Source organism: Theropithecus gelada, chromosome 13 (assembly GCF_003255815.1).
Source record: "Theropithecus gelada isolate Dixy chromosome 13, Tgel_1.0, whole genome shotgun sequence".
In the NCBI taxonomy this organism is placed as follows: domain Eukaryota; kingdom Metazoa; phylum Chordata; class Mammalia; order Primates; family Cercopithecidae; genus Theropithecus; species Theropithecus gelada.
The window spans coordinates 81,505,927-81,533,439 of NC_037681.1; the positions used below are offsets into that span (position 1 = coordinate 81,505,927).

The 27,513-nt window shown below is 39.8% G+C and overlaps 1 protein-coding gene across 1 annotated transcript in view; it reads left to right on the forward strand.

Annotated features, from left to right (window-relative positions):
• Positions 1 to 11,261: 11,261 nt before the first annotated feature.
• REL (REL proto-oncogene, NF-kB subunit) overlaps positions 11,262 to 27,513 on the forward strand; it is a 42,950-nt gene continuing 26,698 nt past the window's right edge. The window contains exons 1-3 of the mRNA XM_025353908.1: positions 11,262 to 11,616; positions 21,639 to 21,781; positions 24,707 to 24,855. Coding sequence (XP_025209693.1) covers positions 11,607 to 11,616; positions 21,639 to 21,781; positions 24,707 to 24,855 — 302 coding nt within the window. The 5' untranslated portion in view covers positions 11,262 to 11,606. The remainder of the gene's footprint in view (positions 11,617 to 21,638; positions 21,782 to 24,706; positions 24,856 to 27,513) is intronic.

Below are 27,513 nucleotides of genomic sequence, written 5' to 3' on the forward strand. Positions count from 1 at the left end.
GAGGCAGGAGAATTGCTTGAACCAGGGAGTCAGAGGTTGCAGCAAGCTGAGATCACGTCACAGCACTCCAGTCTGGCGACAGAGTGAGATTTTGTCTCAAACAAAAAAAAAAAAAAAAAGAAAGAAAAGAAAAGAAAATGAAAATATTTCATCTGGAATATCCAAAATTAGGTTTAATATATTTTAAATCTCATTAGACTTTTTGATAGTTTGCCGTAACTATTATTACATGAAAGTCATGCTTGTCTTCAATCTCAATGGTATTAGATATCTAAATATAAGCCTGGTTTTTTTATGCAATAACTTAGAAAGCCCAACCTCCTGCTCATAATTTCCTATTTTTCCAATTTTTCAACTCCCTGGTTACATAAAACCTGTTCTTTAAGCTGATTAGGACCTACAAGCCTTGGAACCATTCTCAGTTTCCTAGGGTATCTATTCTCTAGACAACCTCCTTCCTTATAGTGCTCAGTATAAAATCCAGGTCAGGCGCGATGGCTCATGCCTATAACCTCAGCACTATGGGAGGTCAAAGCAGGAGGACTGCTTTAATCCAGGAGTTCGAGACGAGCCCAGCGAGCATAGGGAGACCCCATCTCTACAAAAATAATTGTAAAATTAGCCAGATATGGTGGCTTGTCCCTGTAATCCCAGCTTCTCATGACGCTGAAGCAGGAGAATCACTTGAGCCCAGGAATTTGAAGCTACAGTGAGCTGTGACTGTGCCATTGCAGAGTGACAGCTGGTCTCTAAAAAGAAAAAAAAAAGTCTATGGCATGAAAGAAAAATCCAGGCTACCAAAGTTTATATATATATGATCTATAGTGATATAAAATATACAATAAAAGTTACACAAGGATATACTCCAAATTATTACTCTTGGTTATTTTTTGCATAGGGTTGGTCATTTTACTTGACTTTCATTTTCTCTGCCTTAATTTTTTTTACCATGATCAAGTAATAGAAGAAGAAATAAACCAAAGCCTGCATATGAAAAAGCTCTAGAAGACAACACATACAAACATACTCACACATGCATGTAGGTGATGTCTGTATTACTGAGGTAGAATTATAGGTGAGTTTTCTTCTTTTCTCCAATCTTTATTTAATTTTGTTTATTTGTTTTGTTTTATAGAGACAGGGTCTCACTATGTTGCCCAGGCTGGTCTTGAACTCCTGGCCTCAACTGATCCTGCCACCATGGTCTCCCAAAGTGCTGGGATTACAGGTGTGAGTCACTATGCCCAGCCTTTCTTTAATGTTTTATATGTGTATTTTTTTTAGGTTGTAATTTAAAAATAAACATATTTTAGCAAAAAATCAAAGACTTTGAATGTTATTAAAGAATTTAGGTCCGGGAGCAGTGGTTCATGCCTGTATTCCCAGCACTTTGGCAGGCTGAGGTGGGAGGGCTGCTCGAGCCCAGGAGTTTGAGACCAGCCCTGGGCAACATACTGAAATCTCATCTCAATCTAAAAATAAATAAGTAAAATATACATATGAACTTAGTAACCAGTTGGCCCAGCTTGCCTGCTTTCATGACACTAATCCATGATTTTGATACCTGTCTTAATATAATCACTATTATACCTCTCTGCAGGCATAGTTATCACTTTGGGCAGGCGTTGAGCCTTGTGTCTCTTTTTTTTTTCTTGGTGGTATCTAATGCCCAGTGGTGATACATTGTCACTCCAATCAATACTGGAGTGATTCAATGTGTAATAATTTATATTTTATTTGGCATTTAATGAGCATCTACAATGCTCAAGGCACTATACTAGCCACTCTAGGGAATAAAAGATGAACAAGACACAGTCAATGCCTTTAATTAAAAAAGTAAACGCACTGATTTTTACTTTTCCCATACAGGTATTTAATTGAGAATTTTTGGCAAAAGACATGAGAGTCTTAAAAGATATGGAGCCTGTGAATGCTAAACCTTCATATATTTGCATTTTTATTAGTAAGATTGTGGCTGCCAGTTATATTGCTTTATATCTCAGGTCATATTTCGAAAGGTGATGTGACACAGTGAAAAAGAAACAAAGAGTCTGGAGGTCTGGTTTCAAGTCTCAACTCAACAATTAACTAGCTAATGAACATGGGCAAGGTACTTACACTTTCCGTGCCTCATTTTCCTCATGTGTAAAACGAGGGAGATGAACTAAATGATCTATAGGGTTCCTTCCAACCTTAAAATTGAACTCTCTCCTGTTGAGACATAAAAGAGGCACCATATGACTTGAAGGTGATGATGACTTCATTACTCGTTCTGAAAAATGTTAATTCTAAATCGGAACAAGTAATCACTGGATCTCATGGTTGTGACACATCAGATATTACTATAGTTAGAGAAACCCAAGTCAGCACACTGTGTCATACTTCTAAGCAGTGCTATATACGCAAAACTAGCATACCACAGTATAGGGCCTACACAATATAAATAAAAGATTAAAAAGAGATTTTTTTTTTTTTTTTGAGATGCAGTCTTGCTTTGTTGCCCAGTCTGGAGTGCGGTGGCACGAGATCGGCTCACTGCAATCTCTGCCTCCCAGGTTCAAGTGATTCTCCTGCCTCAGTCTCCTGAGTAGCTGGGATTACAGGCATGCACCACCATGCCCCGCTAATTTTTTGTATTTTTAGTAGAGATGGGGTTTCACCATGATGGCCAAACTGGTTTCAAACTCCTGACCTCAAGTGATATGCCCACCTCGGCCTCCCAAAGTGCTAGGATTACAGGCGTGAGCCACCACGACCCGCCAATTTTTTTTTTTTTTTTAATAGAGACAGGGTTTTGCTATGTTGCCCAGGCTGGTTTAGAAATCCTGGGATCAAGCAATCCTCCTGCCTCAGCCTCCCAAAGTGTCAAGATTACAGGCGTGAGCCGCCGCGCCCAGCCAAGAAAATTTTTAACAATGGATATCTTATGAATGCTTTTTGGAGTTTTTATGTACTAAGATTTCATTTCTCTGGGTGTTCATTAATCTTATGTTTCAGTTCCTTAAATGAAAATAGGTGAGTGGTGCAGGTTTCCTCAGAGGTATAGTTTTTACTTTAGGGACTATCCCTTTCCCCTAAAGTGTGCTTTAAAGATGGCAGCACATGAACTTGTGTTAGATAGGAGGGACAGCAGGCAAAACTGATGACAGGATCTGGGTCTGCTGCCACATGCCAAACTATTTATGAAATTTTTTTAAGAGACAGGGTCTTGCTCTGTCATCCAGGCTGGAGTGCAGTGGTGTGTTCAAAGCTCACTGCAGTCTCAAACTCCTGGGTTCAAGTGATTCTCCCACCTAAGCCTCTCAAGTAGCTAATATTACAGGTACACGCCCCCACATCTGGATTTTTTTTTTTGTACAGATGGGGGTCTCGCTATGCTGCCCAGGCTGGTCTCCAATTCCTGGTCTCAAGTCTCAGTCTCAAATGCTGGGATTACATGGGTGAGCCACCACACCCGACTCTCATTTTTTTTTTTTTTTTGAGATGGAGTCTTGCTCTGTCTCCCAGGCTGGAGTGTAGGGGCGTGATCTCGGCTCACTGCAAGCTCCGCCTCCCAGGTTCATGCCATTCTCCTGCCTCAGCATCCCGAGTAGCTGGGACTACAGGCATCCACCACCATGTCCGGCTAATTTTTTTGTATTTTTAGTAGAGACGGGGTTTCACCATGTTAGCCAGGATGGTCTCGATCTGCTGACCTCGTGATCTGCCCGCCTCAGCCTCCCAAAGTGCTGGGATTACAGGCGTGAGCCACCGCGCCCGGCCCCAACTCTCATTCTTTATGGTTTTTTTGTTTTGCCCTTAGTTTTGTCTTTTACAACCTTATAAATCACGTAAGTGAGTTTCAGAGATCTCAAACAATACTAATGCAGTAAGTAAACAGGAGAGCAGGAGCGGGGTTTGGCCAACAGCACTGGTGAAATTCACTTATAGTGGTCGAACCCAGCTGTTGCAGCTATTTGTCCTTAATAGTGGAAGGACACCTCCTCACTACAGAGAGTTGGGCAGTGACTTGTAGTACGCTAATTGGGACTACAGGGTACTCTCGATCAGGTCTATTTTTTTGTAAGAGAACCGTGTGGCTTAAATTGATGTAAAGTATCTACATAAACTACATAATGGAAGACAGGTAACTCAGATAAAGGGGGTATCAAAGACGAAATCTGGCCATTTATCTAGAATTATCTGAGGGAGAACACCATTGAATCCAACAAATACAATCATTTTGGTGGTTATTAAAGTGTAAGAATCACTGTTATACATGTCCACGTATTCAGAGGGAAGAGTACCAGTGTCTGCAACTTATTTTGAAATACATTTTTAAAAACCAGATAGATGAATGGATAGACAGAGGGATGGAAAAATAAACAGGTGATAAGGCAAGTGCAGTAAAATGTTAGTGGTGGAATCCAGTTAATGGGTATACATATGTTCCCCGAAAAAGTTTTTCAGTTTGGCTGTATATTTGAATTTTTTTTTTTTTTTTGAGATGGGTCTTACTCTGTTGCCCAGGCTGGAATGCAGTGCAAGGATCATGGCTCACTGTAGCCTTGACCTCCTAGGCTCAAGCAATCCTCCCTCCTCAGCCTTGCAAGTAGCTGGAACCACAGGTATGTGCCACCACACCCGACTAATTAAAAAAAAAAAAAATCTTTTGTAGAGATGGTGTCTCACTTTGTTGTCCAGGCTGGTCCTGAACTCCTGGCTCAAGTGATCCTCCCACCTTTGCATCCCAAAGTGCTAGGATTACAGGCATGAGCCACCATGTCTGGTCCCAATAATTTTTATAGTAAAACAGGAAAAAAACCTGCCAACATTTTTGAGTGCTTTCCCTGTGTCAGGCACTTTGTATTAGTGATCACAATTAGTCCTCACAAGAAGCCTGTGAGGTAGGTACCATATTACTACCCCTATTTTACAGATAAGCAAACAGGCACAGAGAGGCTAAGGGACTTGCCCAGAGTCCCACAGCTAACAATCTAGGACGAGTTAAGATTCAAATCCAGGCCTGTGTGTTTGCAAAGCCAGGGCCTTTAGCTGTGGAACAGAGAGAATTCAGCAGATGTTTTTCAGAGCCTCCGTTAAATATTACTGAGTATTATAAAACTTTTAGAAGAAAACATACAAAAATAGTTTCATAACCTCAGTCCAAGAAGAGTTCTCTAACATTACATGTAAAACACTATCAAAGAAAATATATCAGACTTAATTAAGTTAAAAACTTCTCTAAAATAACGAAAAGGCAAGCCACATACTAGGAGAGGATACTTGCAATGCATATATTTGATAACAACTCTGTGGCATTCATAGAGGTGCTCTGCTCAGATCTCCATTCTAGAGGGGATCTGCCTCAGCTTTCAAGCCAAGGCCACAAATTTCCTCGGAGCCACCTAGCCAATTATAAGCACAGAGGTAGTATAAGGACTCACTAGCTCTGTGCACAGTGTTTGTGTTAGAGCTCCCCACTGGATTTACTGAGACTTCCTCAAAGATGCACTCTCATCTCACTCTCTTTCTACCAAATTTACCTTCCTTTCCCATTTCTTTTCACCAGTGTCAGACCTGCATCTTAAGATTTTCCCTGCCTGTAACTTTTTTCTTTCCCCTTTATCTTTCATGGATGTTACTCCCGATAAATCTCTTGCATTGTTAATTTCATATTGGTACTTGCTTCCCAAAGAACCCACCTGATATACTCATATCCAGAATGCATAAAGAATGTCTACAAATCGATAAGAAAAAGATAGATAATCCGATTTTTTTTTTTTTTTTTTTTTGAGATGAGTCTCACTTTGTGGCCAGTTTGGAGTGCAATGGTGTGATCTTGGCTCACTGCAGCCTCCTCCTCCCAGGTTCAAGCGATTCTCCTGCCTCAGCCTCCTGAGCAGCTGGGATTACATGTGCGTGCCACCATGCCCGGCTAAATTTTGTATTTTTAGTAGAGACGGGGTTATACCATGTTGGTCAGGCTAGTCTCGAACTACCGACCTCGTGATCCGCCTGCCTCGGCCTCCCAAAGTGCCCAGCCCCAGTTTTTTTTTTTTAATGGACAAAAGACTGAAACAGGTACTCTGCAAAGGAAGATAGCCAAATGACTAATAAATTTGTACAAAGGTGTTCAGTATCTTGGCCAGGTGCAGTGGCTCACACCTGTAATTCCAGCACTTTGGAAGGCGAACGGGGGCAGATCACAAGGTCAGGAGTTGGAGACCAGCCTGGCCAATATGGTGAAACCCTGTCTCTTATAAAAAAAAAAAAAAAATACAGACAGACGTGGTGGCTCACGCCTGTAAGCCCAGCACTTTGGGAGGCCAAGTCAGGCGGATCACCTGAGGACAGGAGTTCGAGACTAGTCTGACCAACACGGAGAAACCCTGTCTCTACTAAAAATGCAAAAAAAAAAAAAAATTAAAAAAAACCCCCCAAAAATACAAAAATTAGCCACGTGTGGTGGGCGTGCCTGTAGTCCCAGTTACTCAGGAAGTGGAGGCAGAAGAATCGCTTGAACCTGGGAGGCGGAGGTTCCAGTGAGCTGAGATTGCGCCACTGCACTCCAGCCTGGGAGACAAAGTGAGACTCTGTCTCCAAAAAAAACAAAATAAACAAAAAAAACAAAAAGAGGGTTCAGCATCTCTAGTTATCAGGAAAATGTATATAAAAACCACAAGAAGGTATTGCTACACCTCCATCAGAATGGCTAAAATTAAAAGGACAATACCAAGTGTTGGTGAAACAAATTGAATTATCTTGTTTGTTTGTTTGTTTAGACGGAGTTTCGCCCTTGTCTCCCAGGCTGGAATGTGATGGCACGATCTTGGCTCACTGCAACCTCTGCCTCCCGAGTTCAAGCGATTCTCCTGCCTCAGCCTCCCAAGTAGCTGGGATTACAGGCATGCGCCACTATGCAGGGCTAATTTTGTATTTTTAGTAGAGACAGGATTTCTCCATGTTGGTCAGGCTGGTCTTGAACTCCCGACCTAAGGTGACCCGCCCACCTTAGCCTCCCAAAGTACTGGGATTACAGGCGTGAGCCACCATGCCCAGCCTCTTAAGTTTTTTTTTGTGGGAATATAATTTGGTACAACAACCTTGGAAAACTGGCAGTGTCTACTAAAACTAACATATATTTATCATATGATCCAGCAGTACTACTCCTGGGTGTAAACCAACGGAAATAAGTGCTTATATCCACCAAAAGATGGACAACAATGTGGACACAACTCAAATATTTATCAACAGACTGGATGAATGAAATGTGCTATATTCATACAATGGATTTCTCCCCAATAATGAATGTACTACTGTCACACAGTATGGACATGATACATAAACATAATGTTAAGTGAGAAAGTCATACTTAAAGAGTATACACTGCATGACTCCATTTATATCAAGTTTAAAAAAACTGATACAACTAATTATTGTCAAGGAGGTCAGAATATCCGGTGCCTTCTGGGGGTGGATATTGACTAGAAGCAGCCCTGAGGCAGCCTTTTGAGTGGCTGAAAGCATTCTGTATCTTAATCCGGGTGGTGGGTTACAAAGACTCTCTCCTTGGTGACACTCTAACAAGGCTTCTCTGAGCCCTGTTCTCCATTAGGCTTCAGCCTTGGCCTGTAACTACTGCAGATTCTGAGCACACATTATTTTATCCATGCCCCACACTAAGAGACCCAAACAAATACTAGCATGTCCCTAGGATGATGACTTCAGTCACCTTTAGTTCCTGACTGGGAAAGCTCAAGACTGCCAAAATAATATATGTTTGTTCCAGTTCTACGAGCCTATGGTGACCACAACGTTCGATTTTATTCTGAAACTGTTACAACTGTATCCATTCAGTTTAATGATGGGTGTCTTGTTCTTTCAACAAGGAAAAAAATCTCATATGGAGCAATTTCACTTCTGATCCCTCACTCTTACTTTTTCATATTCTGGGATCACAGACTCAGAACACATCCATTTGCTAATCAGATTTGTTTGTTTCCTGGAGAATTGTGACTTTTTGACTGCTGCATCATTAAAAAAATTTTTTTCATATATTTAAGGTAAGTTCTTTAGTATCAAGAGTTCTAAAGGTTCTCTGCCCTTTCAGATCAGTGCCTACTGTTTTATAACATATATTTGTAACATCCCCTTTAGTAGCTTGAAATGAAATTCATAATCTACTTTACATGAACATTTTCAAATAAATAAAAATAATATTCTAACAGCAATATTAATAAATAAAAAGAAAGCAATTTATAGGAAAATAATATCAACCTCAGTATGTAAATACTTGGGCATAACTACATTAAAAGACATAATATGGCCAGATGCAGTGGCTCATGCCTGTAATCCCAGCATTTTGGGAGGCTGAGGCAGGATTGCTTGAGCTCAGGAGTTCGAGACCAGCCTGGGCAATGTAGCAAGACCCCATCTCTTTAAAAAAAAAAAAAGCTATAATGGGCCGGGTGTGGTAGCACATGCCTGTAGTCCCAGCTATTTGGGAGGCTGAGGTAGGAGGATAGCTTGAGCCTAGGAGATGGAGGCTTCAGTGAGCTGTGTTCATGCCAGTGCATTCCAGCCTTGGTGACAGAGCGAGACCCTGTCTCCAAAAAAAAAAAAAAAGACACAATGAAGTTGGCAGATGTTTGTACTTGTACCTAGAATCAGTGTGAATGCAAGTGCTGCAAATGCAGCCTGATATTACTGTGTTGTATTTTTTTTTCCCCCCCCAAGACAGAGTCTAGCTTTGTCACCCAGGTTAGAGTACAATGGCACGATCTCGGCTCACTGCAACCACCGCCAGCCCGGTTCTAGCGATTCTCGTGCCTCAGCCTCCCGAGTAGCTGGCATTACAGGTGCACACCACCACGCCCAGCTAATTTCTGTATTTTTAGTAGAGACAGGGTTTCACCATGTTGCCCAGGCTGGTCTTGAACTCCTGAATTCAGGTAATCCACCCACCTCGGCCTCCCAAAGTACTGGGATTACAGGTGTGAGCCACCACACCTGGCATACTGTGTTGTATTGATGAGCTGTCAGAGTTACAATTTTCCAACTTTTAAAACTTTTTAAATAAAACAGTCTGTCTTCAATTTATACAGTATTTGTATTCCTGGGAAATTCAGTGTATATTAAAACCATACAAAAATATTGCATATTTATATATGAAAGGGAGTTGTGTTCTAACCATATATTATTCAAACAGGCATTTCAACTACACAAATGTGAATGTTTGGTGAGACATTTGAAGGTCGTGAGGATGAGGGACAATTCTTGACTGCGCTCTTTCCTATCTCAAGGACCTGCTGCCTGCTGTTCCCCCAGCTGGAATGTTCTTTCCCTGAATCTCCCTGTGAATGGCATTTTTTTTTTTTTTTGAGACAGAGTCTCACTGTGTCACCCAGGCTGGAGTGCAAGTGGCATGATCTCGGCTCACTGCAACCTCCGCCTCCCAGGTTCAAGCAATTCTCTGCCTCAGCCTCCCGAGTAGCTGGGGTTACAAGGAGCCTGCCACCATGCCTGGCTAATTTTTGTATTTTTAGTAGAGACGGAGTTTCACCATCTTGGCCAGGCTGGTCTTGAACTCCCGACCTCGTGATCCACCTGCCTCAGCCTCCCAAAGTGCTGGGATTACAGTCGTGAGCCACCGCACCCGGCCAGCTCTTTCTTATACTGAGGACTCAGCTCAAATGTCACCTCCTCAGAACATTCCTCTCCCTCAGTCACTTTTCATTTTGAAATTCCTTCAGAGAATTGAAAATGTTTTCCATCTCTTTGAAAGGTATGTACATGTTTTAAAAAAGCTAAATAAGCCTCTTGCTAGTTTTGCATCCTCAGAAGGTCTTTCTTGAGGGCCTTGGAGCCATCTCTTGGAAAGTGAACATCAAGGATGGTGCTCCACGTCTCTGTCTCTAGGGGGGTTTAAGCCTTGGCTCTTGGCTCCAAGATACAACTTTCCATTATTTTCCTTTGGATAAAGACAATTAACAGGTATATAATGGATTGTATGTGCCTGACCATATGAAAGGATTAGGTTTCTTTTTTTTTTAGTCTTTGCACCCTCTTCAGTGGATTGCCTGTGATGTGCATCATGGTATGTTTTAGTACGTATCCAATAATAAAACTGTTTCATTCTTTTGTTGTACATTGTGCATTTCGTGGAACGAATACTTTGGAGTTGGCGGGATATTTTTAATTATTTGCCCACCTGGGTCCCCCAGTTTTGGGCACTTGTATGGCAGGCTGATACTCCCCATTCCCTCTCCGTACTTATTTTAACTAGTAAGGGATGGGGCAAGGGTATGGAGCTTTGGAGTCAGACAACCCTGGCTTTTTTAAACTGTGCCTTTTCTTACCAGCATTTGGAAGTGCTGTATGTTGAAGTAACTTCTCTGAACCCCGAATACTTCATCTATACAATTAGAAATAATAAATACGTCATAGATTAGGTATAGACATTATCTGACGCATAGCAGGTACTATTCAAATGAAGGAAACGTAGTTATCCTAGGTCCTTTAATGCACTAAATGTTTGCTCCATTTTCCCCTTTCTCGGTATCTGTGTGAAATCTCAGGATACAGCGTCCACTAAACTTCAGCGCACTGCGTAATGAGACAACGACCTGGAAGTGCGGACCTTTTGAGTTTAAACGGGTTTCAGTAGGTAAAAGACGTAAAGTTCACAGTACCCTCGCAATTTAGATAGAAAGAGGAAAAAATCAGCCGGGTGGGGGGGTCCCCGTATGCAAATAGAGGAATTATAGAAGAAGACAGGCTCTGCCGCAGCCGCACTTCCCCCTCCGCGCTGGCGCGGGGGTGGAGATTTGCATGTGCGAAGTCGGGAAGAGGGGGAACCACCTCTCGAAAACCCCGGGCGTCGCCCTCCCCGGCCTGGAGGGTCGGCCCCGCTCGGCCGCCCGGCGCGCCCCTAAAAGCTCCCGGGCGGCCGGCCCTCTCTACGTCATCCGCACCCCCCCGCCCGCTCCTGAACTTTAAACCACACTCGGAAGAACAACCTGGAGGAGGGGGATTTCTCGGGAGCCGGCGGCCTTCTCACGCTGCGACCTCCCGGCTGCCGCCGTTCCCTGCGCTTCCGAAGCCCACCCCAAGCTCCCGCTCCCTCGACCCCCTCCCAAGCCCGCCGCCGCAGCAGCGCCGGGGGCGTACGCGCCGGGGCGGACGGTGAGCGTGAGCGGGGGCGGGCAGGGCGGGGCGCTGGGGGCGGTCGCGCGCGCGACGGCAGCTAGGACGTCCCGCCCCACGCCTCCGGCTTGAAGGCTGCGTCGGGCCTACGTCAGCCGCGGGAAATTCCCCTCCCGCCAGGCTGCCAGCCTCTCGGCCTGGCCGGCACTCGGCTCTCGCCCCGCTGCGCCCCCTGCCCCTGGCTCCCGCACGGTGGACGGGCGACGCTGGTGACCCGGAGCGCAAGAATTCAGGGGGTGGGAAGGTGTGAGCCGCAAACCCAGCGGAGGGCGGGAAGAAGGAGGAGGACCCTGGGGTGGTCGGGGGACTGGGGGCCCCGCCGGCAGAGGTCCCTCGGCCTCCTGACTGACTGACTGACCACGGCCGCCTCTGGCCAGGACGCCGGGAACTGCCTGCGGGAAGGTGCAGGGAACGGAGCCATGGCCTCCGGTGAGTGTTCTGGGGCGGGGACCTGGGCCGGGGAGAAGGAGTTTTTCTTGGGGTCCTGCCGCTGTGAGTTTAGGGAGCTCAGTTTTGGCTGGGGCGCGTTCTGTCTTTAAAATCTCATATGGTAAAATTGTCAGCTTTTTAAAAAGTTACCTGTTTCAGGGTTTGCGTGCAAAATCCAAGCCGCGGTCTGTAATTTGATTCTGTTGTCATAGCAGGAAACTTAGAAATTCCTAATGACTTGATTTTAGGATTAGGGAAGTCATAAGCGAACTAAAGGAGGACGAGGAGTTCTCATGTTAAAAATGGATATGTATTGAAGTGGTGGTTTTATGTTTTAGAACAAGAATGAGGAACCTTCAAACCTCAGGCAAGCTCTCTCCCCCTTTTTAATTTCGTCAGATGCAAAGAGGTGATCCCCCTTGTACTGACAGTTGTACAAAATGCGGCACGGCTTTAAAAATCATTCGTGGTATTTTAACACGAATTTAAAAATCCGTGGTATTTTAAGTGTTAATGTTGCATCAACCAGGTGTAGGCCGGGCGCGGTGGCTCACGCCTGTAATCCCAGCACTTTGGGAGGCCGAGGCGGGCAGGTCATCTGAGGTCGGAAGTTCGAGACCAGCCTGGCGAACATTTTGAAACTCCGTTTCTACTGAAAATACAAAAATTAGTCTGGCGTGGTGGCGCGCGCCTGTAATCCCAGCTACTCGGAAGGCTGAGGCAGGAGAATCGCTCGAACCTGGGCGAGGTGGAGGTTGCAGTGAGCCAAGATCGCGCCCCTTCTCTCCAGCATGGGCGACAGAGACCCTGTCTCTATTAAAAAAAAAAAAAATAGAGTGTGTAATTTTTACTGTGAGATAAAGCACATAGTTTCTAATCTGATGAATAGAGACGTTGAATCCCCCTTCCTTCCCGCTGGAAATAAGGGGAAAGAGGAGTTTTAGAATATCCGTGCTTTAAAATAATGGGTAGTAGTGAATACAACTTTATCACTTATTTGACTGTATATTTTCCCTTAATAAATGCTCGATCTCTCCCTTTGGGGGGAAATAAATTTATAAGAAACATTGCAGAGCAAGGAAGAGCCTCCTGTATACACAGACGTGGTTTCGGGGTGCCTGGAGCTCAAGATTGGGGGGACGGGAGAGCCGGGGTGGTGGGAGAAATTAAGTAGCCTGGGTTCGAGTTGGTCTTTTACCAGGATTTTGCCAAGGTGAGTGGGGGGCGCTTTCCAGACAGAGGAAGCAGCGTGAGCAAAGGCAGGGAGGGCTAAATGCATATGTTAAATGCTGTACCTAAGAAAGTGAAGAGGGGGCACCGTTTATGAACTTGACTCGCATCCCCAAACTGCCTGGTCCAGTGACCCTCAGAAGTTGGTTGATGTCTAGTGGAGATGAGGAAGTAGGAAGCTTAAAGAACCTTTTTAAAAGGTTGAGCAGAACAATGCCATAGCTATTGCTGTAGGCAGAAAAGGAAATTGGGGTGTTTCACATGACATTTGATTTCAGTTTGTCTGTGGTTGTGAGAATACTAAGTGAAGTTTAAAATATTTCAGCTTTCCCTTTTCCCACTTAAGTGACACCAGACTTTCAGATAATCCTGTAAATTTGTGAATTCAAAGCATGTGTAGATTAGAAGTGCTAAGATGACTTCAAATGTTTTGTTAATTTATTGGTTATCAGAAAGATTTTGTTTGGAAGTAATGAAGAATGCCTAGCATTGTAAGTTAAGTTCAGCCTCTTGGCGATTTAATCAAACTTTATTGATGTATTGCATAAATGTAATACTTATAATTTTTTCAAATGAGAGAGGAAACAACCATTTCTGTATAGAGTATTGTTAAGACCCACAGGATTTTAAAATGTAATACAATTTAAATTTGTTCATTGACACTGTATTTTGTGCTGTTGTGAGGAGGAAGGATTCCCTAAAAGTAAGGAGGAAATGTTTAAAGAAATAGAAAATTTAAAAGATTTAGAAGTTGAAGGGTGATTAACTATTTGTTTTTTTGGTCTTTTCTCAAGAGTTGCATTAAAATGGCACTATTTAAAATGTAACAAGTTATTTAAATTGTAATTCAGTTGTTAGAAAACTGCCAAGCCTGGAATTAAAAAAAAAAAAAAAAAAAAAGAAAATGTTTAAAGGAATCTGTGTACTTTTCCTTAATCTGTTATAAAGACCTTAGAGATAGAAAAAGATTCAGTAATGAAATTCTAAATTCCTATTCTGTTTTGAAACAGCAATTTAACCAGAAAAGTGACACAAAAAAAAAAAAAAAAAGAAAAAGAAATTGCTTAGTTTTTCATTGTCTAGTTTAGATTCTCTTTGTAGTAAGGTAGTATTAAAACCTCAAAAAGTACTTTTATTCATTACAAAGCATTTAAGAGCATTTCTTCATTTCTCACCAGATGTCATATGTAAATAGGTATAAGTGTTGATTATGTGATAGCTATGATGTAAAAGTAACATAAATCATAATCTTACAAGCAAAATTTTGTGATTTAGAATGTAGTTTAAAATCATGTATATAATATGATTCTAAATTTTGTTTAGATAAGTTAGCACGTTAATTAGGATTTCACAGCTTGTATTAAGCTGCTTTTCGTTGCTTTTTTAAAAAAAATTACACCTTGATTACAGTCTTTTGACATAATAATAGACATAGTGAAGGAAAATGTTCCCAAACCCAACTAAGGTATGCATAGTAGGCAGTCGTTGCTTTTGTATATTTATTCTATTTTATTTAATATAAGTAAAATTAGATATTTTATGTCTGAATTTAAACCTTCTCATTGTTCCAGTAAAAAGAGCAAAATGTCTTTGTGTGGCATGTAGCTCTGTTAACTAATAATTAGTGCTGTCTTTGGTAAAATGTTTTAAAATTTAGATAATTTATTTTTATTCACATTTTTCGTTAGTATGGTTCTTCTATGTCACACAATAGGAAGTACTGGAATGAATTGTTTTTGTAAACCTCACTTCTTACCAACTATTTGTAGTGTGAATTTCAAGAGAACTGTTATTTTTCTCGATTAAAGGGGGGAAATGGAAGTAAGTAAAGATGCAACTTAATCTTTAATAACAGGGCTGGAAGTTAGGAATGGATAGCTACAGCTAATGACTTCTTTTTTTAAGTAAAAGGCCACACATGAGCATGAATGTTTCAGAAATGCAACACTTGAAAAAATAGAAATAACAGTGGTGTTAAATAATTAAGGTGACATGTGATAGGCATAGATAAAGGGAATGAGTTAATGTAATGACTAGGGAGGAGCCAGACAATGAATCATAATTAGGAACATCTAGGTTATGCATTTTAAGGGACTCAGTTTCCTTTTGTTCCAACTTTCTCTCATCTGGGTTCTCTGAAAATGGTTTTGTTTGTAGGCACATGACCCAAATATTGCATGGGATAAAATTGTTTTTCTGAAATTCCTATTTATCTGGGCCTCCTCTATTTTTATTTTTAAAATAGAGGTGATTTGGTCTTGCCATTTGTTTTTAACTTTAATACCTGTGTAATCTAGGACAGAATTTAAAATTTCTTTATTTTACCCTGGCACGTGCAAGAGTTTTTTCAAGACTTACCTTTTTACCCCCCATGGTAACAGAATCCCTATTGCCAGAATCTTTTACAGTTTTTACCTTGTGGTGCATGAATCAGTTGAACACTCATCTGAAAATTTCCTTTCTTTGATTCTGAAGGCCCAGTTGAAAGTCAGCTGATGTATTGGAGTAATGAAGTCAGCCTCATATATTGGAGTAGCCTTTGGCTGATGAGAGACCTGGTTTGAGGAAAAAAATAGTAGCTCTTATTTTCTTTTTCTCCAAACTGAGTAGAGGTGATATTTGGAAAAAGGTACATTGTTAGCTCCATTGGCTCCTTTAGGTCTTAGGCAAAGTCTGTCACCCAGGACCTTTATGAGAGACATGCAGTCTAGTCAGCTATTCTCAACTATGGTGTTGACACACTGGTGTGACAATCATTTGTGTGATGTGTTGCAAGAGTTAAAATATTTGTGTTGTAAATTATTTACTTTTTAAATAAATGAGAGCATTTGAAGGCTATCGCTGTATTGTCATTTTTCTTGCTTGCATTTGAATAAGGTTCTTTTTTGAGTGGGAGAGAAAAACAAGTTACGAGTAGCCAGAATTGCTTTGCGCAGATTACTTCTCTCAATATGTGCATTGTTGCTTTCACTTCATGTTTTAAGGCAATTATTCTTAATCAGGAGTGTGTTAGAATTTCTTGGAAGGCTTTTTCAGAAACATGTATCTGGGCTTTAAAAACTTTGAAGATTTATTTTTCTTTTAAACATCTCAAGTGGGGTAAGGACATTCATGTTTTTAAAAAACTGCCTAAGTGATTCTGATGTTCATCCCCAGTATGAACTCTGTTCTAGGGATTTCTTTGGATCTAAATACTCATTTGGCTATACCAGGATGCATTATCTTCTTAAATTAAGTTGCATTTATTTTAGATTGCAGGTTTTGTGCTGTATCAGTTATTACCTCCAGTTGCTTTTATGCTTGTTTTTTAAATTTGGCAGTGCCATATTAGTGTACCATTCATAATTCATTTTTCTTATAACCATATAATTTTCAACTTTAGTTTTATCATCTGTAAGTTGGGATAATAATTTCTATTGTTTTTCAAATGGAGATTAAAGTTAAGAGGATCAAATGAGAAATGTATATAAAGGGGTCTTTCAAAAGTGTTGTAATTACAATAATTAACTTTTTGTTCTATATACTTGATGCTGGTTGCTCATTCTAGCAATAAGATGTTAGTTAATGTGTCTATTTCTGATAATTTATGATCCATTTAAACATTTATTTCAATGTAATTTTTTATCTTAAAAACTCATACTTTATTAAATAGGCACTATGTTTTAAAATAGCACTCTTTCTTGCCTAAGTGCAAATGAAAACATAAATATATCTTACAAACATTTTAACTGTATTTCAGATATTATTCTGATGTATATTAGCCTTTTAAAATACTCTTCAGAATATAGGGGTCAGTCCCAACTTTGCATAGTATTGCTTAAAGAAAAATACAGTAATCAACTTGTTTAGAGCCAACTTTGGAGACGTTTTTGTGCTTTTCAAAACTGTGGTGATTTGAGATTATCTTAATTAAGAGTACTTATTTTCCCTACAATTTCCTGATTTATATTTTACCCTCTTCCACTCCATAGATGACTACTTTTCAGCACATTTTATATTCAGGAAGAATGGCACTGCTCAAAGCACAGTACTGAGGAAGGAAATAACTGGTGCATTGTACTGATGCATTATATAAATGGTTTATAGCTGGGAAGTTTTTTAAAAATCATAAACACAGATAAATCGAAATATGAATGAGTAGAGGAAATGCTGAGATGTAGCAATCCTGGTACCTACAAAGCACTATTTTTTTTTTCCTTGGTAGTGGAATCTAATTAAAAAATCTGACTAATCACGTACATGATTATTTAACGTTTGAGTAACTTGTATAAACAAAATACCTTAAGATATTTTAGTCATTCATTCAATAGGTGTTTAATGAATATCTGTATACAAGGCACTGATGAGTAAAACACAATTTCTGCCTTCAAGTAGCTTGAAGAAATAAAACAAGTAGCTTTATCTCAAGAAGAAATAAGATGGTAAGTTTAATTTTAATTAAATAAGATGGTAAGTTTAATAAGATGGTAAGATGTAATTTTCTCTAAATTACAGTTATTTGGAATAATTACTATAAACAGAATACTATGGTAGTTTAAAGGAGGGGAGATTATTTCCAGCTGGGGGAATGTAGAGCATTACAATATACTCTGTTACTTGGTTGTAATACTCTGCATTCCCCCAGCTTGTTAATTTTTACCAATTAAGAGCTTCTGCAATAAGAAAAATAAATTCCAAGGATTTTAAATACTCAATATTATATGATAACCGATATTTATGTAATTTTTACTATTTAGAAATATTTTATTTAATCTTTTCAACAACTACTTTTCTGTTCTTTTAATAGACATTTTCATAAACAATCTAAAGAAGTGTCTTGTAACCAATGAAGTTTTGTTTTGTTTTTGTTTTTGGTTTTGGTTTTTTTGAGATGGAGTCTCGCTCTGTCACCCAGGCTAGAGTACAATAGTGCAATCTTGGCTCACTGCAGCCTCTGCCTCTTGGATTCAAGCAATTCTACTGCCTCAGTCTCCTAAGTAGCTGGGATTACATGTGCCTGCCACCACATCCAGCTAATTTTTTGTATTTTTAGTAGAGATGGTGTTTCACCACGTTGACCAGGCTGGTCTGGAACTCCCGACCTCAAGTGATCCACCCACCTTGGCCTCCCAAAGTGCTGGGTGTACAGGTATGAGCCACCATGCCCAGCCTCAGTGAAATACTTGAATGCTCACTATGAACCTAGAATTTTAATTCATACTCTCCCCTCCCAAAGTTAAACACTTATTAACGATGTCATTTTATTTTATTTTATTATTATTTTTTTGTTGTTGAGACGGAGTCTCGCTCTGTTGCCCAGGGTGGAGTGCAGTGGCCGGATCTCAGCTCACTGCAAGCTCCACCTCCCGGGTTTACGTCATTCTCCTGCCTCAGCCTCCCAAGTAGCTGGGACTACAGGCGCCCACCACCTCGCCCGGCTAGTTTTTTGTATTTTTTTTAGTAGAGACGGGGTTTCACTGTGTTAGCCAGGATGGTCTCGATCTCCTGACCTCGTGATCCGCCCGTCTTGGCCTCCCAAAGTGCTGGGATTACAGGCTTGAGCCACCGCGCCCGGCCAACGATGTCATTTTATATCAGTTTCCCACCAAGACACCTTTAAATAAGTAGTGGGCGGGGATTTATTTGGCTTTTACTTCAGCCACATAAATTATTTAAAATGTCACTTAAAAAATAATGTTGATTTTAACAGTTTTTAAGAGGAAAATATACTCTTTCTTAAATACTCCTACAAGGATGTATAAGGGTATGAAATATTTGAAATTGCGGCCAGGCGCAGTGGCTCACATCTGTAATCCCAGCACTTTGGGAGGCCGAAGTGGGCGGATTACGAGGTCAGGAGATCGAGACCACGGTGAAACCCCGTCTCTACTAAAAATACAAAAAACTAGCCAGGTATAGCCGGCGTGGTGGTGGGCACCTGTAGTCCCAGCTACTCGGGAGGCTGAGGCAGGAGAATGGCATGAACACGGGAGGCGGAGCTTGCAGTGAGGCGATATCACGCCACTGCACTCCAGCCTGGATGACAGAGCGAGACTAAGTCTCAAAAAAAAAAAAAAAAAAAAATTGAAATTGCAGTATGAATTTGAAATATTTGAAATATGCAAGGATAAAATTGTGAAATACTCATCTGCATATCTTATGTTTTTGAGTAAAACTGAAATAAGGATTATGTATGGGTTAGAGTCAGTTTTCTCTGGCTCTTCATCTTTTGAATAAACAAATAGGTAGTAGATTCAAGCACAGGGAGTTTGCACCATACAGAATAAAATTGAAAGTAATGGTAATACTTTATTCAGTAACCCAAAGTAGAAGCCATGGAACCATCAATGATTCTTTAATTTCTGAGCCATCAGTGATTTTTTTAATTTCTCTTAACCCTAATGTTCAGGCACCAGGTGCTGTCAATTTTATCTTTTAAATAATCTTTCATTCCTTTTATCACTGCCATATATCAGACATACTGTCATCATTGCCCACATTATTATAGTGGTCTCTAAACTGATCACGTTGCTTTCTTTTTTCTGTCTGCTGTGACTAAAAATTTTTTTTTTTTTTTTTTTTTTTGAGACAGAGTCTCGCTCTGTTGCCCAGGCTGGAGTGCAGTGGCCGATCTCGGCTGACTGCAACCTTTGCCTCCCGGGTTCATGCCATTCTCCTGCCTCAGCTTCCTGAGTAGCTGGGACTACAGGCATCCACCACCACGCCCGGCTAATTTTTTTTATATGTTTAGTAGAGACGGGTTTCACCGTGTTAGCCAGGATGGTCTCGATCTCCTGACCTCGTGATCTACCCGCCTCGGCCTCCCAAAGTGCTGGGATTACAGGCGTGAGCCACTGTGCCCCGCTTAAAATTTTTACTCTAAAACGTAAATATGATCATGTGATTTGCCTGCATCAAATTATTCATTGATTTCATCACACATAAAATGAAATCCACATTGCCAAGTGTGCTCTGACTTTTAGTTCTCTTTCTAAGAGAGGAAGTGTATTCCACTTACAAACATTGGTGATTCTTAAATAAACCCTCCTCTGTGGACACATTGTTCCCCTTTGCCTAGAATACCTAACTTTTTCCTCTTTATTTCCCCCACTCTTTTGCTTCATTAACCGCTCTTTTTCCACTGACACAGTTGGGCATTCCTGACTCTTCCGCTCTTATTTCCACAAAATTTTGTTAGTGCTTTCCTTCCTTCTGTAGTCTAATAATATGTGTTGTTTGCCTTGCTCTTCTGTAAGGTCCTTTAGAGTGACAGTTGTGATGCCACCATGGTATCACTAAATCATTGTTATAAAGAAAGCATCTGAAATAATAGACACTATTTATTGAACATATATGTATATATGACACTTGGTAAGAATTTAGCACGTATAATCTGTAATCTTCACAACAACCCAATGAGGTAGGTGCTATTATGATTATTCCTATTTTACAGAGGCGGAAACTAAGAGATTTTAATTTTAATAACTTTTCCGTGGTCTTACTGTTAGGAAGTAGCTGGGGTAGGATTCCAGAGGCCTCTTCTTCATACTGTTCTGATAAGGCCCACTGTGTTACCATTTCTCAGGATTGCTTGCATTCTAACAGGAGAAGCCTTAGTCGGCACTAAACTGATTAAGGGACCCCTTTTTTTTTTTTTAATGGAAAACATCTTCACACCCCTATTAACTCCCCTACTTGCAAGTACAGTTGAGTGTCTATTTACCTTTTCCCCCACAATTTGGATAATAAAAAATAGTAAAGTTACATATATTTTAAATAAGTTTATTGACATATTGACATATAATTTATGTACAACAAACTGCACTTTTAAAGTATGCAATTTGATAATTTTTGACATACCTATACAACCTTGGAATCATCATCACAAGATAATTAACATGTCCATTGTCCCCCCTGCCTTTCCTATCCACCATATATTCTTGTTCTTAGGCAACCAGTGATCTGCTATTGTTCGTTGTAGGCTACTTTACATATCCTAGAGTTTCATATAAATGGAATCATGCAGTATGTGCTCTTCTGGTCTAACTTCTTTCACTCAGCATAATGATTTTGAGAGTCATCATGTTATTATATGTATCAGCAATTCATTCTGCAGATGCTTATTTTGAATTTTAGTTATTATAGAAAGTAAATAATTTTTTTTCTCTGTTGTATCTTTAGAAAAGGTTTACATGGGACTGATGACACATTCTTTGAGCCTAAAGTCCCTCCTGGGGCTTGTTTTGATATACTATGTGTAAGTCCTTTAACATTTGAATGGAGATAGAAAAAACTTACATATGCTTCTGCAGGGATTTAAATGCATTTTCATTTTCAGTGAATGGTCTTTTCATTCAGTATTATGAATATGATGTAAAATCAAGCAGTTAAATACATTTAACTCACTTTAGGAGTGTAATATTTTACTTCTGAGTACTATCTTCTTTACCCTTCTTGGGGAATCTTGGGGGAAACCCTTCTGCTAGGTCTCACGTGGGAGGTGGATATCTCTGAAGTGGTTATCTCAGAAGTTCATATTGATGTTAGCCATAGATATTAAGCTATAAAGTGCTAACCAATCAATATGGTTTGAATGACTTGTTTTGACACTACATAGGGACTCAATCTGAATGGGAAAAAAAGGTGCCTCTCCCAGCCAATCTCCAAGATAACATTTCAACCTTGTTATTTAATGTTAGGAGGAAAAAAAATCTTTATTTTAGTCTGCTGTTATGAAAAAACAGACGTGTTAAAATCCATTATTAATTGCTATATTAATCTCACTGACCTCCTCCTTTTAAAAAACTTTTCAGGTGCGTATAACCCGTATATAGAGATAATTGAACAACCCAGGCAGAGGGGAATGCGTTTTAGATACAAATGTGAAGGGCGATCAGCGGGCAGCATTCCAGGGGAGCACAGCACAGACAACAACCGAACATACCCTTCTATTCAGGTAATAGACCCTTCTTCTATGTCTATCTCGCTATTAGTTGCTTCATATATTAGCTATAGCAATTATTTTAAAGGGACAGTTTCTTAACAATCATCTCCACAGTTTTGTCTTTTTCTTTTTGCCTTTTTTTTTTTCTAAATGGATCTGTTAAAAAGACATCTATTAGAGAGATGTCTAAGGACATCTCTTAAATATAATATGGAGTCTTCCCCACTGCAGATAGTTATATGGTGCTGTGTATTAACCTAAGTAGAGCGACTCATAATGTTTAGTCGCTCTACTTAGGTTAATACACAGCACCATATAGCTATCTGCGGTGGGGGTAGTTGGCAGCTTTTGGATCATGTTCTTTTTCATGGAACACAAAGATAATAAGGAAAACCCATTCTCTACAGAGGTGAGTGATACTATTCTGTAGATTAAACATAGGTTTGATAACTCAATCATAATTCTTCTTGGCTAGTCTTAGGGCTAGAACATTTTTTTGTCCTTTTTCTTACCTTTGTTGCTTGTCTCTGATTCTCTGGGTCATTGACTGATTTGAAATACCACTTTATAAATGTAGTTTTCTCACATTAGCATAAATTTTTAAAAGCTTTTGACTAAAAATGACTTTGGTAAACATACTAATAGTTATAAGATGTACTAAATTTATTTATTTATTTTTGAGATGGAGTTTCGTGTTTGTTGCCCAGGCTGGAGTGCAATGTCACAATCTTGGCTCACTGCGACCTCCACCTCCTGGGTTCAAGTGATTCTCCTGCCTCAGCCTACCGAGTAGCTGGGATTACAGGTGCCCACCACCACGCCCAGCTGATTTTTGTATTTTTTAGTAGAGGCAAGGTTTCACCATGTTGGCCAGGCTGATCTCAAACTCCTGACCTCAGGTGATCCACCCGTCTCGGCCTCCCAAAGCGTTGGGATTACAGGCATGAGCCACCGCGCCCGGCCAAGATGTACTAAATTTATTTACTTATTATATATTTATTTATTTATTTTTTGAGACGGAGTCTCACTCTTTTGCCTAGGCTGTAGTGCAGTGTCACAATCTCTGCTCACTGCAAGCTCCACCTCCCGGGTTCACGCCATTCTCCTGCCTCAGCCTCCCGAGTAGCTGGGACTACAGGTGCTCACCACCACTGGTGCCTGGCTAATTTTTTTGCATTTTTAGTAGAAATGGGGTTTCACCATGTTAGCCAGGATAGGATGGTCTTGATCTCCTGACCTTGTGATCCACCCACCTCAGCCTCCCAAAGTGCTGGGATTACAGGTGTGAGCCACCACGCCCGGCCTATTTTTTATTTTTTTGAGACAGAGTTTCACTCTGTCGCCCAGGCTGGAGGGCAATCGCATGATCTTGGCTCACTGCAACCTCCGCCTCCCGGGTTCAAGTGATTCTCCTGTCTCAGCCTTCTGAGTAGCTGGGACTACAGGCGTGTGCCACCACACCCAGCTAATTTTTGTATTTTTAGTAGAGACGGGGTTTCACCGTGTTAGCCAGGATGGTCTCAATCTCCTGACCTCATGATCCGCTCGCCTCGGTCTCCCAAAGTGCTGGGATTACAGGCGTGAGCCACTGCACCCAGCCCAATGTACTAAATTTATATTTTCTATTTGTAAACTGTTTTTCATTTGAGTTTCAGTGAAGGGTTTATCCTTTAAATGCCAATTAAAAACTTGAATGGTAAAGTAGATTTTGAAAAGTGTTACTTTTTTTTTTATTTGAAAAGTGTTACTTTTATCAACAGATCTTAATTCATTGTTTTATACCTAGATTATTTACAAAGTCTATTCTGTTGATGAACTTAAAGGGAATTGCTAAGTTATAGAATAAATCAGTGGCAAAATTATATATTGAATTCCAGATTTCTTTTTTTATCACATTTTTGGCAGTAGTATGGATTTGGGTTATCTAAGTCTTTTAAATGTTAAAATGGGTGAGATACTAATAAAAAGGAACTAAGGAAATACTCTGGCCAGTTTTTTGAGTCATTTTTAAAGTTTTCTTCATAATTCGTCTTATCCTATGCATCTCTAAAATATTTCTAAGATCTGTATTTTTACTATTCCAGTAGGTCCTAAACACTTTACAGCTTGAGTTGTGTATTTGCCTACTTACAGTCTTGAGCAATTACCTTTACTTTCATACAGAAAGAAATGTAATACTTCCTGGTTACTTTCAAATTCTAATTCAAAATTATGGATTTTAGTTTCCTCTACCTCGTAAGCTAGCCATTCTTACTTTACCTTGCTCCTTTGTGGTATGCTGGTTTTTATATTCCCCACTTTGTTCTTGCAAATTTACTAGCTTTCAAACTAAGCATTATTTCCTGTCCTCATTCCTCTTCCATGTTAAACTCTCCTTTTTACTCTGTGTTCTAAGATGTACTTTCTGTGTGAAATTTGATGTTGTTAAACTCAATTTGATTTATTGCCTATTCTAGAGTGCACTTGGGGTATGCTTACTGAAAAAATATTTTTGTGAAGTGAAATGTCACATATTAAGTAAAATGATCATATTTATGTGCTATCCTTTCCAATGTGGCTTAAATATATATTCAAGGAATGTTTATGGTATGACAGTACATTTAAGAGCTGGGCATTTAGTGACTTAACATCTGTTTTCTCATGTTCTATGATAAAATTTGGGTAGAGTTTTACTTGTTTTAAAAGGAGAATTAAGCAGAGTCAAATGATATGACCAAATGAAATTAGGGCAGAAAATATGTCAAGAAGCTGAGAGGTAAGTTCTTCTATACTGGTATTCTCTGGAAAGCTTCATCTAAAGTGCAGTTGTTTGTCAGTTGGACTTTATTTATTTAGTGCCAATTACATTATAATTAATGTAAATTGAACTCTCATTTAGTAGATCAGTTTCTAATGCGATCTATTTGGATCATATATTTAATTTCCCCCTTTTTTCAGATTATGAACTATTATGGAAAAGGAAAAGTGAGAATTACATTAGTAACAAAGAATGACCCATATAAACCTCATCCTCATGATTTAGTTGGAAAAGACTGCAGAGACGGCTACTATGAAGCAGAATTTGGACAAGAACGCAGACCTTTGTTGTAAGTACTCAGTTACAGACATCTTCAGAAATAAGATAAGACATAGGACATTCTGTTTCTTCTCCATGACAGTCGGTTACTTTTTAGCAGAATAATTTTCTCATTCTACTTCTATTTACTATATTTTACACTTATATTTTTACTATTTGCATTAGAACTACCCTTTCATTCTTCATTAGTAGACACATCTTATGATGGTTAGCAGGCAGACATTTTTATTGTTATTAAAAGTAAACGTAAACTTATTGTATACTGTGATTTCCTTTCTTGGGGTGGACAGTTTTTGAAAGAATTTTTCACTCTTTTTTTTTTTTTTTTCCAAGACGGAGTTTTGCTCTTGTTGCCTAGGCTAGAGTGCAGTGGCACAATCTTGGCTCACTGCAACCTCCACCTCCTGGGTTCAAGCGATTCTCCTGCCTCAGCCTCCCGAGTAGCTGGGATTACAGGCATGCGCCACCACGCCTGGCTAATTTTTTTTGTATTTTTATTAGAGATGGGGTTTCTGCATGTTGGTCGGGCTGGTCTCGAACTCCCAACCTCAGATGATCTGCCTGCCTCTGCCTCCCAAAGTGTTGGGATTACAGGCGTGGGCCACCGCGCCCGGCCTCTGTCTTTTCATTTATAGTTAACTTATTATTATTTTGAGACAGGGTCTCCCTCTGTTACCCAGGCTGGAGTGTAGTGGCATGATCTCGGCCCATTGCATCCTTCACCTCCAGACTCAAGCCATCTTCAGCCTCAGCCTCCTGAGTAGCTGGGACTATAGGCATGCACCACCATGCCCGGCTAATTTTTGTATTTTTTGTAGAGATTGGGTTTTGCTGTGTTGCCCAGGGTGGTCTTGAACTCCTGGACTCAAGCAATCTTCCTGCTTTGGCCTCCCAAAGTGCTTGGGATTACAGATGTGAGCCATTGTGCCACACCCATTTACAGTTAACATAAAAATGCCTGGATGTGAGAAAAATCAACTGGAAAACTCTAGAGTTATTATTTAGAAAATGGCAGGTTATAGAATTAACATATAACAATAGTTCTAAGAGAAAAATAATCATGTAATATTTCATGATAGTGAGGCTACCAGAAGATGGGCCCATTCATCATGTTAGAATGTAAATTAATAAAGTCGTCTGGTAGGCAATTTAACTGCATAACAAAAGCCCGAAAAATATGAATGCCTCTTGAGCCAGCCATTCCACTTCTAGGAGTTTAGCCTCAGAAAATAATTACATGTACTCAGACATTATGCTCTAATGCTGTTCGTTGCAGTTCTCTTTTTAATGGCAAAAAGCTAGAAGCAATTCAAATAGTAAGCAAAGGGGATTAATTAAATAAACTGATACATTCATGCAATGTACTCCTGTACAGCCTTAAAAATCATATTGCCAGTATGTCTATTGGTATGTAAAGATAGTCACACTATATTAGATAAATAGGTTTTCTGTTTTTTGGTTTTTTTGTTTTTGTGTTTGAGACAGAGTCTTGCTTTGTTGCCCAGGCTGCAGTGCAGTGGTGTGATTTTGGCTCACTGCAGCCTCCACCTCCCTGGTTCAAGCGATTCTCCTGCCTGAGCCTCCCATGTTAGCTGGTATTACAGGCATGTACCACCACACCCAGCTAATTTTTTGGTATTTTTATTAGAGACAGGGTTTCACCATGTTGACTGGGCTGGTCTCGAATTCCTGACCTCAGGTGATCCACCTGCCTCAGCCTCCCAAAGTACTGGGATTACAAGCATGAGCCACGTTGCCTGGCCAGATAAATAGGTTTTAAAACGATATGTAAAGAATAATCCTATTTTCGTTTAAGATAAATTTATACATATATATGATGTATATATGTTAATACTAAGGTATTAGTAGTTGTCTGGGTGGGTAAGATTGTAGGGTTTTATGTTTTTCTTTTAACTTATATTTTATAATTCATTTTTGTAATGAACATGTATTGGCTTTTGGGGAAAAATGAACTAATTACAACAGAAAAGAAGTTAATAGTCTCTACATATATTAGTAATAACCATTTAGAAAAAAATGCTTTAAATGCTCCTCTTACAATAACATAAAATATCTAGTATTATACACACTTGGCAAATATTTGTCTATATTACTTGACCTCCCAACAACATTTTACACTGTGATCACTCTTTACCTGAAATATTTTTATTCCTTATTTTCTGTGAAAACAAACTTCCGTTTTACTTCCTGCTTTTCTGGCTGTTCTTTCTTAGTTACAGGCAGTTAAATTTTTGGATCACCTTACTTACTGTCCTAATAATGCTCTTTATGGCTGTTCCATCTCTCTCCCCAATTCAGGATCCCATTAAGGATTACACACTATAGGTAGCATTATATTTAACATGAATAACATGAATAATATTTTCATGTTAACATTAAACATTTTGGGCAAGAAATCTATAGAAGTGATGCAGTATAATTCTCAAAATATTCCTTCAGTTTTTTACATTATTAGTAATATTATCTTGGCATTCTATTATAAAGAAGAACTTTCCCTTCCTCTCTTTCTCCATTTAAAAAGTATCACTGTAAACTCATGCATTCTTGTATTTAATGTATTATAGTTATTGTTATTCTTTTGATTTTCAAATTGACTCAGATTTGATTAATGCAAGCCTCTTCAAACTGTCTCCTGTGTTTTTTTGAT